General features: G+C 38.8%; 1 protein-coding gene across 1 annotated transcript in view; it reads left to right on the forward strand.

Moving 5' to 3' along the window:
• The window catches only part of LOC129643456 (transmembrane protein 45A-like), a 92,613-nt gene that overhangs the window by 53,609 nt on the left and 26,265 nt on the right, over nucleotides 1-12,739 (forward strand). Inside the window, exons 2-4 of the mRNA XM_055567937.1 lie at nucleotides 8,171-8,362; nucleotides 9,704-9,916; nucleotides 11,740-11,924. Of these exons, the coding sequence (XP_055423912.1) occupies nucleotides 8,173-8,362; nucleotides 9,704-9,916; nucleotides 11,740-11,924 (588 nt within the window). The 5' untranslated portion in view covers nucleotides 8,171-8,172. The remainder of the gene's footprint in view (nucleotides 1-8,170; nucleotides 8,363-9,703; nucleotides 9,917-11,739; nucleotides 11,925-12,739) is intronic.

The following is a 12,739-nucleotide window of genomic DNA, read 5'->3' on the forward strand; positions in this document are numbered from 1 at the left end:
TAATCCATTTTGAGTTTATTTTTGTGTATGGTGTTAGAAAGTGTTCTAGTTTCATTCTTTTACAAGTGGTTGACCAGATTTCCCAGCACCACTTGTTAAAGAGATTGTCTTTAATCCATTGTATATTCTTGCCTCCTTTGTCGAAGATAAGGTGTCCATATGTGCGTGGATTTATCTCTGGGCTTTCTATTTTGTTCCATTGATCTATATTTCTGTCTTTGTGCCAGTACCATACTGTCTTGATAACTGTGGCTTTGTAGTAGAGCCTGAGGTCAGGTAGGTTGATTCCTCCAGTTCCATTCTTCTTTCTCAAGATCGCTTTGGCTATTCGAGGTTTTTTGTTTTTCCATACAAATTGTGAAATTATTTGTTCTAGCTCTGTGAAGAATGCTGTTGGTAGCTTGATAGGGATTGCATTGAATCTATAGATTGCTTTGGGTAGTATACTCATTTTCACTATATTGATTCTTCCAATCCATGAACATGGTATATTTCTCCATCTGTTAGTGTCCTCTTTGATTTCTTTCACCAGTGTTTTATAGTTTTCTATATATAGGTCTTTAGAATCTTTAGGTAGATATATTCCTAAGTATTTTATTCTTTCCGTTGCAATGGTGAATGGAATTGTTTCCTTAATTTCTCTTTCTGTTTTCTCATTATTAGTGTATAGGAATGCAAGGGATTTCTGTGTGTTGATTTTATATCCTGCAACTTTACTATAGTCATTGATTAGTTCTAGTAATTTTCTGGTGGAGTCTTTAGGGTTTTCTATGTAGAGGATCATGTCATCTGCAAACAGTGAGAGCTTTACTTCTTCTTTTCCAATTTGGATTCCTTTTATTTCTTTTTCTGCTCTGATTGCTGTGGCCAAAACTTCCAAAACTATGTTGAATAGTAATGGTGAAAGTGGGCACCCTTGTCTTGTTCCTGACTTTAGAGGAAATGCTTTCAATTTTTCACCATTGAGGATAATGTTTGCTGTGGGTTTGTCATATATAGCTTTGATTATGTTGAGGTATGTTCCTTCTATTCCTGCTTTCTGGAGAGTTTTGATCATAAATGGATGTTGAATTTTGTCAAAGGCTTTCTCTGCATCTATTGAGATAATCATATGGTTTTTATTTTTCAATTTGTTAATGTGGTGTATTACATTGATTGATTTGTGGATATTGAAGAATCCTTGCATCCCTGGGATAAAGCCCACTTGGTCATGGTGTATGATCTTTTTAATGTGTTGTTGGATTCTGATTGCTAGAATTTTGTTAAGGATTTTTGCATCTATGTTCATCAGTGATATTGGCCTGTAGTTTTCTTTTTTTGTGGGATCTTTGTCAGGTTTTGGTATTAGGGTGATGGTGGCCTCATAGAATGAGTTTGGAAGTTTACCATCCTCTGCAATTTTCTGGAAGAGTTTGAGCAGGATAGGTGTTAGCTCTTCTCTAAATTTTTGGTAGAATTCAGGTGTGTAGCCGTCTGGACCTGGGCTTTTGTTTGCTGGAAGATTTTTGATTACAGTTTCAATTTCCGTGCTTGTGATGGGTCTGTTAAGATTTTCTATTTCTTCCTGATCGAGTTTTGGAAAGTTGTACTTTTCTAAGAATTTGTCCATTTCTTCCTCGTTGTCCATTTTATTGGCATATAATTGTTGATAGTAGTCTCTTATGATCCTTTGTATTTCTGTGTTGTTTGTTGTGATCTCTCCATTTTCATTTCTAATTTTATTGATTTGATTTTTCTCCCTTTGTTTCTTGATGAGTCTGGCTAATGGTTTGTCAATTTTATTTATCCTTTCAAAGAACCAGCTTTTGGTTTTGTTGATTTTTGCTATGGTCTCTTTTGTTTCTTTTGCATTTATTTCTGCTCTAATTTTTAAGATTTCTTTCCTTCTACTAACCCTGGGGTTCTTCATTTCTTCCCTTTCTAGTTGCTTTAGGTGTAGAGTTAGGTTATTTATTTGACTTTTTTCTTGTTTCTTGAGGTGTGCCTGTATTGCTATGAACTTTCCCCTTAGGACTGCTTTTACCGTGTCCCACAGGTTTTGGGTTGTTGTGTTTTCATTTTCATTCATTTCTATGCAAATTTTGATTTCTTTTTTGATTTCTTCTGTGATTTGTTGGTTATTCAGCAGTGTGTTGTTCAGCCTCCATATGTTGGATTTTTTAATAGTTTTTCTCCTGTAATTGAGATCTAATCTTACTGCATTGTGGTCAGAAAAGATGCTTGGAATGATTTCTATTTTTTTGAATTTACCAAGGCTAGCTTTATGGCCCAGGATGTGATCTATCCTGGAGAAGGTTCCATGTGCACTTGAGAAGAAGGTGAAATTCATTGTTTTGGGATGAAATGTCCTATAGATATCAATTAGGTCTAACTGGTCTATTGTATCATTTAAAGTTTGTGTTTCCTTGTTAATTTTCTGTTTAGTTGATCTATCCATAGGTGTGAGTGGGGTATTAAAGTCTCCCACTATTATTGTGTTATTGTTAATTTCTTCTTTCATACTTGTTAGCATTTGTCTTACATACTGCGGTGCTCCCGTGTTGGGTGCATATATATTTATAATTGTTATATCTTCTTCTTGGATTGATCCTTTGATCATTATGTAGTGACCATCTTTGTCTCTTTTCACAGTCTTTGTTTTAAAGTCTATTTTATCTGATATGAGTATTGCTACTCCTGCTTTCTTTTGGTCCCTATTTGCATGGAAAATCTTTTTCCAGCCCTTCACTTTCAGTCTGTATGTGTCCCCTGTTTTGAGGTGGGTCTCTTGTAGACAACATATGCAGGGGTCTTGTTTTTGTATCCATTCAGCCAGTCTTTGTCTTTTGGTTGGGGCATTCAACCCATTTACGTTTAAGGTAATTACTGATAAGTATGACCCCGTTGCCATTTACTTTATTGTTTTGGGTTCGAATTTATACACAATTTTTGTGTTTCCTGTCTAGAGAATATCCTTTAGTATTTGTTGGAGAGCTGGTTTGGTGGTGCAGAATTCTCTCAGCTTTTGCTTGTCTGAAAAGCTTTTGATTTCTCCTTCATACTTGAATGAGATCCTTGCTGGGTACAATAATCTGGGCTGTAGGTTATTTTCTTTCATCATTTTAAGTATGTCTTGCCATTCCCTCCTGGCTTGAAGAGTTTCTATTGAAAGATCAGCTGTTATCCTTATGGGAATTCCCTTGTGTGTTATTTGTTGTTTTTCCCTTGCTGTTTTTAATATTTGTTCTTTGTGTTTGATCTTTGTTAATTTGATTACTATGTGTCTTGGGGTGTTTCGCCTTGGGTTTATCCTGTTTGGGACTCTCTGGGTTTCTTGGACTTGGGTGATTATTTCCTTCCCCATTTTAGGGAAGTTTTCAACTATTATCTCCTCAAGTATTTTCTCATGGTCTTTCTTTTTGTCTTCTTCTTCTGGGATCCCTATGATTCGAATGTTGTAGCGTTTAATACTGTCCTGGAGGTCTCTGAGATTGTCCTCATTTCTTTTAATTCGTTTTTCTTTTATCCTCTCTGATTCATTTATTTCTACCATTCTATCTTCTAATTCACTAATCCTATCTTCTGCCTCTGTTATTCTACTATTTGTTGCCTCCAGAGTGTTTTTAATTTCACTTATTGCATTATTCATTATATATTGACTCTTTTTTATTTCTTCTAAGTCCTTGTTAAACCTTTCTTGCATCTTCTCAATCCTTGCCTCCAGGCTATTTATCTGTGATTCCATTTTGATTTCAAGATTTTGGATCAATTTCACTATCATCATTCGGAATTCTTTATCAGGTAGATTCCCTATCTCTTCCTCTTTGGTTTGGTTTGGTGGGCATTTATCCTGTTCCTTTATCTGCTGGCTATTCCTCTGTCTCTTCATCTTGTTTAAATTGCTGAGTTTGGGGTGTCCTTTCTGTATTCTGGCAGTTTGTGGAGTTCTCTTTATTGTGGCGTTTCCTCGCTGTGTGTGGGTTTGTACAGGTGGCTTGTCAAGGTTTCCTGGTTAGGGAAGCTTGTGTCGATGTTCTGGTGGATGGAACTGTATTTCTTCTCTCTGGAGTGTAATGAAATGTCCAGTAATGAGTTATGAGATGTCTATGGTTTTGGGGTGACTTTGGGCAGCCTGTATCTTGAAGCTCAGGGCTGTGTTCCTTTGTTGCTGGAGAATTTGCTTGTTATGTCTTTCCCTGGAACTTGTTGGCCCTTGTGTGGTGCTTGGTTTCAGTGTCGGTATGGAGGCGTTTGATGAGCTGCTGTCAATTAATGTTCCTTGGAGTCAGGAGTTCCCTGGAGTCAGGGTTTGGACTTAAGCCTCCTACTTCCAGTTATCGGTCTTATTTTTACAGTAGTTTCAAAACTTCTCCTTCTATACAGCACCACTGATAAAACATCTACGTTAAAGATGAAAAGTTTCTCTACTGTGAGGGTCACTCAGAGAGGTTCACAGCGTTACATGGAGAAGAGAAGTGGGAGGAGGGAGTTAGAGGTGACCCAAATGAGATGAGGTGGAATCAATAGTGGAGAGAGTGGGCTATCCAGTAGTCACTTCCTTATGTGCACTCCACAACTGGACCGCTCAGAGATGTTCACGGAGTTATACAGGGAAGAGAAGAAGGAGGCAGGAGACAGAGGTGGCCAGAAGGATAAAAGGGGGAAATGAAAAGGAGGGAGACAGATCCAGCCAGTAATCAGTTCCTTAAGTGTTCTCCACCGTCTGGAACACACAGAAATTCACAGAGTTGGGTAGAGTAGAGAGGGGTTAGGGAGGAGATACAGGTGACCTGGTGGAGAAAATGGAGAGTCCAAAGGGAGAGAGAGCAGTCAAGCCAGTAATCTCGTACACTAGTGAAAAATGGGTCCTGAAGATTGGGTTTTTAAAGGTACAAAATTGGTAACAAATACATAAAAACAAAAATTAGAAATCTAGAGTAGAGTTTGGAATTTCAAAAATGCGATGTTAATGAAAAGAAGAAGGAAAAGAAAGAGAGAAAAAACGAACAAAGAAAAACAAACAAGGTCGTGAAAGTAATAAAGAAACTACAGGTACAAAATTGATAACTAATACCAAAAAGCAAAAATTAAAAATCTAGAGTAGAGTTTGGAATTTCAAAAATACAATGTTAAAAAAAAAAAGAAGAAGAAGAAAAATAAAGAGAGAAAACAAACAAACCAACAAAAACAATGTCGCAAAAATTATAAAGAAAATACAGGTACAAAATTGATATCAAATACCAAAAAGCATAAATTAAAAATCTTGAGTAGAGTTTGGAATTGCAGATATATGATGTTATATAAAAGAAGAAGAGAAAGAAACAGAGGAAAAAAAAAAGTTACAGAAATTATGAAAAAAACTATAGGTACAAAATTGATAGCATATATCAAAAGGCTAAAATTAAAAATCTAGAGTACAGTTTGGAATTTCAAAAATACAATGTTAAAGAAAAGAAGAAAAAGAAAAAAGAAAAAAAAAAAAAAACCACGGTCAAAAAATTATAAAATATATATATGAAGTTTGCTGAAGAAGAAAAAAAAAAATAGGGTCTTTTTTTTTTTTTTTTTTGCAAAGTAATAGTTATAAAAGTGAAAATTAAAGGACAATAGAGGACTTAAAAAATTTTTTTCTTTTTTAATTAAAAAAAAAAAGAAAGAAAGATTGATCGTAAAAATAGTAAAAATATATCTAGGTCTTTCTCTGGTTTTGTTGTGAGTATTGTGGGTTCAGTTCATTTTTGGCAGTTCCTTAGTCCGACTTATATTTCTCAAGATCTATAGGCCCCTTCCTATGTAATCCGTAGTAACCACAGGGTTTTAATCTATGGCCTGTAGCTTCCAAGGCGTTTCCCTCTGTTACAGCTTCTTCTGTTTGCTGGTCTCTTCAGTGTCTGGTTCCCGCCCTGACACAAAGGGGATGGTTGCGGACACTATTTTTTTTTTTTTTTAAATTTAGGCTCACTTGTTCAGCCGCGCTGTGGGAAGGGAGGGAGGGATGCTGCAAACAGGTAACACTGGCGTGCTCTCGCAGTGCCTCAGCCACACTGGGTCTGCCCCCGCTCACGGTGTGTGTAGCCTCCGTGCCCACACTGCTCGGGCTCTAGGTTGTTCCGCCGGGAACAATCAGAGGCCGGCCCTGGGCTGAGCTCCCAGGTCCAAGCTGCTCAGGTTCAGGCACTCGGGTAGTCCTCAGAGGCGCAGACTCGGTTGGGCCTGCGTTTTGTGCTCTTCCCAGATCCGAGCAGCTCAGGTGATGTGTTTGGCGGGCGCCAATGCTGCGACTTATCGCCTCCCCGCCACTCGGTTATCTGGGTGTAAAACCGGCGCACCTTCTCAGGCAGATGTTGACCGTCCAGACCCCCAAGAAGTTTTAGTTAGCAAAGAAGCCTGCTTACAGTTTTATAGATAGTGTCTCTCTGGGGCTGCGATTGCCCCCTTCCAGCTCTGGCTGCCTGTCACCGGAGGGGGAAGGTCTGCGGCCGGCTATCTCTCTTTGCTCAGTCCTTTGTTCCGTGCGCGGGCCTGGCGGTGTCTTAGGTTAGGGCTGGCTTTTCGCGTGGTAGATATCCCACAGTCTGGTTTGCTAGCCCAAATTATTTCGCTCAGATAGCGCTCAGGACATTCGGGCGGATTCTTACTCTAAGGGACACAGCCCGCGCCGCGCTTCCCTGCCCAGCCCCCGCTTGCTAATGCCGTGTGCTGGCGTCTGCGCTGCTTCTCCGCTGGGGGAGTTACCGTAGGGCTCACAATCCGCGATTTTTAATTGTTTATTTTTTTTTCCCCTCCCTTTTATGTTGCCCTCTGTGCTTTCAAAGCTTGGCACAGATTCGGCAGTGAGAGGGTTTCCTGGTGTTTGGAAACTTCTCTCTTTTTAAGACTCCCTTCCCGGGACGGAACTCCGTCCCTCCCTCTTTTGTCTCTTTTTTTGTCTTTTATATTTTTTCCTACCTCCTTTCGAAGAGTTGGGCTGCTTTTCTGGGTGCCTGATGTCCTCTGCCGGCATTCAGAAGTTGTTTTGTGGAATTTACTCGACGTTTAAATGCTCTTTTGATGAATTTGTGGGGGAGAAAGTGTTCTCCCCGTCCTACTCCTCCGCCATCTTGGCTCCTCCTCCTGATATTCTATAATACTGAATTCAAGACATATTTGGTCAAGACCAAAAAAAAAGGGTATTTCTGTTTTTTGTTGCTTGATCATGTAACAATTCAATTCAAGCCTGGTTTTCTCTAGCAGTGACCAAAAAAGGAGGATATTTCTGTTTTTTATTGCTCGATCATATAGCAGTTATGTTTACAGAATTTACAATTTGATTTGGCTTGGTATCCCTCTGAATCTGCTGGATTAAGCTGTTAAATGTCAACTTTTAATGACTTAACTCAATAAAGAGTTGTTTCCTGCAAAAATCTAATGCAATCTGGTTGACTGTCTTCTATGTTGTAGATATGCCATGCCTAGGTTGCCAAAGCAGGGGAAAAACAAGTTAAAGGAGTCACATAAGCTCTTAACTGACTTAACATGAAAGTGACAAATGCCACAATCTGCTGGACAGAACTAGAAGCATGGTTCTGATTAAAATGGAGAGGAGGCTGGGAAAAGTGCGTGGAAGAGTACACAGGTATTTGATGAGCACTAGTGGTCTCTTCCACACACTTGATGTTTGATACTCTGAAATTACCTACTTAAAATTTTTTGTAGGCAATTTCATATCACTTTGAGTTTTAAACATAAAGATAGAACTTTCCTATTACTATCTTTCAAATATGATTAAAGTGTGTTGGCTGAGTACACACTATCACTTTTAAGCGATCTTTTGAGCTCCTTGTTAAAAACAGTGAAAGTTTTTTTAATAATTGTAAGATTTGGATAAGTAATTTCACTTCTCTACACCTGTATCCCAATTGAAAATGTGATTTAACCCCTGATTTGTGGGTATATTGTGAAAATTAGGTTAGAGATCACATGTAAACCAGTAGACACAGTGCCTAGAATAAGGTTAATTGTTCAACCAATGTCTGTCTTTCGTATTGTTGATCTTGTAATTGGTCTATGTCTGTTGACAGTTATACTGGATCCTCTGACTCAGCAGTATATATCTACCATCATCAGAAGATAGTACATAGGAATAAGTGACGTTTTGGCCAAGTTTTGGAAATGAAACACCTTTATCTTCTCTATGTTCTTATTTTGGTAGTTATGGGGAATTTCAAAGGCCATGCTCTCCCTGGATCCTTCTTCTTTATCTTGGGGATTTGGTGGACTATAAAGTGCATTCTGAAATATGCCTTCAAAAAGCAGAAACGGACTTCTTACCTTGATTCCAAAGCATTATTCCGTCGAGCTGAAATGTTGGAAGGAATCGTAATAGTTGGAATGACTTTAACCGGTGAGTGACCCTTTTCTGTGTTCTGTTTGCTTTTTGGGGTATTTTCACATGCAAAGAGAAAATTCAATATCAAAACAAAAAATTGCTAAAATAAATATTTTATTAAAAATACCTGAATACCTATTCTAATTGTAATTTCTACCTGGTATAATTTATTAGAACTTATACTTTATGTTATACAAAGGGCTATTCCTTATGAGTTAGTCATAGCAATTAACTTGCCTGTCCAGTCAAGGTGAATTTTCTTTTTAGATTTAGTTGGAGCCTTTAAGATAATTTTATGTCACTTATTCTGAGGCCTGAAAGAGTTAACTCTATCCAAAACCATTTTTCAAAATGTCATAAAGGTAATCAAGTGATTATGGGAAAGTGTCAATAATAAATTATTGCTGATAGGCTATCCACAGGGTTCAGGTTGAAGAAAACCTTATCTTCTGTGTTCATCCTTTTTGTGTGGTTACTAAATTAGAGACAAAGGTTGGGCCAGATGATTGTAAGGCCTTTCCATTGGTTCTATGATTCTGTAAAAACATTGTGGTTTTTTTTTTAATTTTATTTTATTTTTAAACTTTACATAATTGTATTAGTTTTGCCAAATATCAAAATGAATTAGAGTTCCACTTCAGCCTCTCCTTTATTGAAGGCTGAACTTCCTAATTTTCCTTTAGATTTCTTCATATTTTGTTCATGATGAGAGGTCTTTGCAATGGTCATCCAAGCGTGGATCAACTATTTTTCAAAGAGAGGAATTTTCTTGCCAAATTCTATAGATAAATAAATGAAGCAGCATCTTCAAGAAAGTTTTTCAGAATTTGTGTAACTGGCTAGACTGTATGCTATATCTGTGTGTGCTTTCTCATTTACCCTTAACTGGGGAGAAGCTGAACTCTAGCATTTTAATCCTGAACCAAGCACAACTCACTACCCAAAGATGTACTATGTAAGAAGAGTTAATCAGATGCTATAGGATTAATCTCACAAATCTAAATCTAGAATTACTCAGGATTTATCTAGTCATTAGATTAAAGTAGGAACTAAGGCCATCAGAGGAACTAATCAGGGAACTCTGTGGAACTAAGACCATTAGCTTTGAAGATCTGAAAATAGCTGTCTGATGAAACTCACTATCTTTGACTAAGAATGATTATCCAAACCAATCTTTGAAGTTTCAAAACCAGCCTAAAGAACCAGTGTTCAGCTGTTAGGTAACAGCCCAGATAGAAGAATCAGTGCCATAAAAAGATAATATATTGGGATAAGAAGTAGCCTGGTCCTTCTTCATCTTCCTTTTTCAGTAAAATTGTGGAAAGATGGCTTAAAGTGTGATATATCCCTCTGCAGGCATCCTTGGAGAACAGTTTTTTCCTGGAGGACCACACCTGACCTTGTATGACTACAAAGAGGGTCACTGGGTCCAACTCCTGAGCTGGCAGCATTTTACCATGTACTTCTTCTTTGGGCTGCTGGGTGTAACAAACATCTTATCTTCTACCGTCATTTCACTTCCTGCCTCCTTTAGCAAGTTAATGTTATCAAATGCCTTATTTATGGAGGGTAAGTGTGAATATTTTCATATACCTTTCATTATTCTTGGACATTTGTCTAGCCCTTTACAATAATATTTCTTTTGTGTCCTGGTATAGCCTTGGCCCACAAGGTCATCTGTTTGGTTTGGGCCGTGGTGAGCTATTGAGATGTCCTAGACAGGATGCCAAAGATTTTCCTTCCCTACTGGCTCATTTGGGCTTTCCTGGTGGCTCAGTTCATAAAGAATCTGCCTACAATGCAAGAGACCTGGGTTTGATCCCTGGGTCAGGAAGATCCCCTGGAGAAGGAAATGGCTACCACTCCAATATCCTTGCCTGGAGAATTCAATGGACAGAGGAGGCTGGTAGGCTATAGTCCATGGGGTGACAAAGAGTTGGACATGACTGAATACTAACACACACACACACACACACACTGACTCATTTAGTACAACCAGGCAAACCCAGTCATTCAATGTGTTTTATTCATATTTCACATTTTCTTAAAGAAACACCTACTCCAGTATTCTTGCCTGGAGAATTCCATGGACAGAGGAGCCTACTGGGCTCCAGCCATGGGGCTTGCAGAACTTATCTGTTACGACTAAGCAACGAATCAACAATAATCACAGCCATTGTTTATCTCTGATTTATCCAAGAGATGATCATTATTTCCATTTAGGACATATAAAATTGAGCTGAGAATAGTGAAGCATAAATATCCTCAAACGAGGAGACCACTCACAGTAGAGTAGCTTCCAAATCTAATATTGATATAGTGAAACTCCACCATTACATGATAAACAGGGTCCAAAAAATCTGGTCGCATAAAAATGAAGTCCTAACATTCTTTGTTCCGTTAGCCTCCCTGTTACTCTGTACGGAAACACTGAAAACAAGTATTTAATGATTTGTTTTCATTTATTTTATATGTAAGGGATAGATTGTTCGTAGAACTAGAAAAATCTCCCCATTATCAAGAGATAGTCTTTCCTAATGTCCACTTTGCCTCCCACATCCAAAGGTAAGAGCTTTGGTTGGGCACCAGCCATGATTCTCTTTATCTGAGGGTATTACCATATTTTCAGTGAACATCTTTTCCCCCTCATCTAAATGAAAAGGATGAAACTGAAGCCAGCATCTCTTTCCATGGGATTAAAAAATATAGTTAGTTACTACTTCTTGGGAGCTTCCAGAGAATCTTTATAATACCCATCAAATTCCACTCTTATGACTTGTGTGTATATTTACTGCCTTCAGTGGACTGAATTTCTTAAGGTGAGGGTTTGTCTCATTCATCTGTCTGTTCACCTCAACACCTGTTTCACTGTTCCCTTCATGCTTATTATTCTTATTTTTGCATAAAACATGGCTTTGAAATATAGTTATAGAAAATGTCATGATACAGTGGAGAAGAGAATAAAAGCTGGGGAAGGGGAAAGGAAATTTCAAAGATTCCATCCTAAAGAGGTAGTGATGCCTCCAAAAATGTTGTGTGCTCAGTCATGTCCGACTCTTTTGCCACCCCATGAACCGTAGCCCACCAGGCTCCTTTGTCCATGAGATTTTCCAGGCAAGAGTACTGGAGTAGGCTGCCATTTCCTACTCCAGGTGATCTTCCAGACCCAAGGATGGAATCCACATTTCCTGCACCTCCTGCATTGGCAGGTAGATTCTTTACCACTGTGCCACCTGGGAAGTCCCCCCAAATGTTAGAGGTTTCCAATATTGTAGGAAGCAGTGAGCATCTGATATTTTGGACAAATAAATGTGTGTGTTTATGAAAGTTGTGTATTGAGGGAAACAGTAGTTTCACTGAAAAAGGCAAACAATTTTTTCTGCCTCTGACAGCTTTTGTTTTCTACAATCACATTCATGGCCGGGAAATGTTGGACATCTTTGTGCACAAGCTTCTGGTCTTGGTCGTATTTTCGACGGGCCTGATTGCCTTCATGGAGCTCTTCGCACAGACCAGTATAACTGTGGAACTTCTGCGGACAAGCCTTTTCCTGCTTCAGGGAAGCTGGTTCTGGCAGGTGAGTTGGGGCCTCCAGTCAATGTGCCTGGTGTCGGCACTGATGGCCTTCTCTCTTTGATTGTAGGTGTTGTGCCCTGAAACCCAGAGACTCCCTTCTGATATTCTGCTGGCAGTGAGAATGTGAGCCTTTGAGAGGTGATGCTTAATTGAGGGGCTCAGTGACCCTGGTGGGAATAGTGACAGAGCAGCAGGGAAGGAGGTGGGAGGTGTCCACCTTCATCACACACCTGAATATCCATTTTGTAGGAACTATGAGCTGGTGCTTAGCTGGAAGCAGTTCCTGATGTTAAAGTCACTTAAAGCCTAGTGTGTAATAAGCTTGAGAAACATATGGAAGGCAGGAAAGGGAGGGAATTATGTGTTGAGGAATAAGTATGTGCTGGCCGCTGGACACGACTTTTACATACATATTATTTCATTCTCATTTTGTCCTTGTGTTTAATTTTGTCCTCACGACAACTTGGAAGTCAGATATTATCATCCCCAATTGACTGATAAAGAAGGCTCAGAGAGAGCAAGTTACTTTCCCAGGATCACACAGTAATGGAGCTAGGTTCTAAATGTGGGTCTGTCTGACTCCAAATCCCAGGCATTTTCCATTTTACTGTTGACTCCCTAATCTTGGAGTGTTATTGAAAACATAGTGAACGTCTACTATTCAGCAGGGGTCCCCAACTTCCGGGATCTAATGTCTGATCTGAGCTGGAGCTGATATAATATGAAAAAACATGAAGTACACAATAAATACAATGCACTTGAATTGAACTGAAACTCTCACTTCCTCCACCCTAGTTCATGGAAAAATTGTTTTCC

The sequence above is a fragment of the Bubalus kerabau genome, chromosome 2, assembly GCF_029407905.1.
Source record: "Bubalus kerabau isolate K-KA32 ecotype Philippines breed swamp buffalo chromosome 2, PCC_UOA_SB_1v2, whole genome shotgun sequence".
Classification (NCBI taxonomy): domain Eukaryota; kingdom Metazoa; phylum Chordata; class Mammalia; order Artiodactyla; family Bovidae; genus Bubalus; species Bubalus kerabau.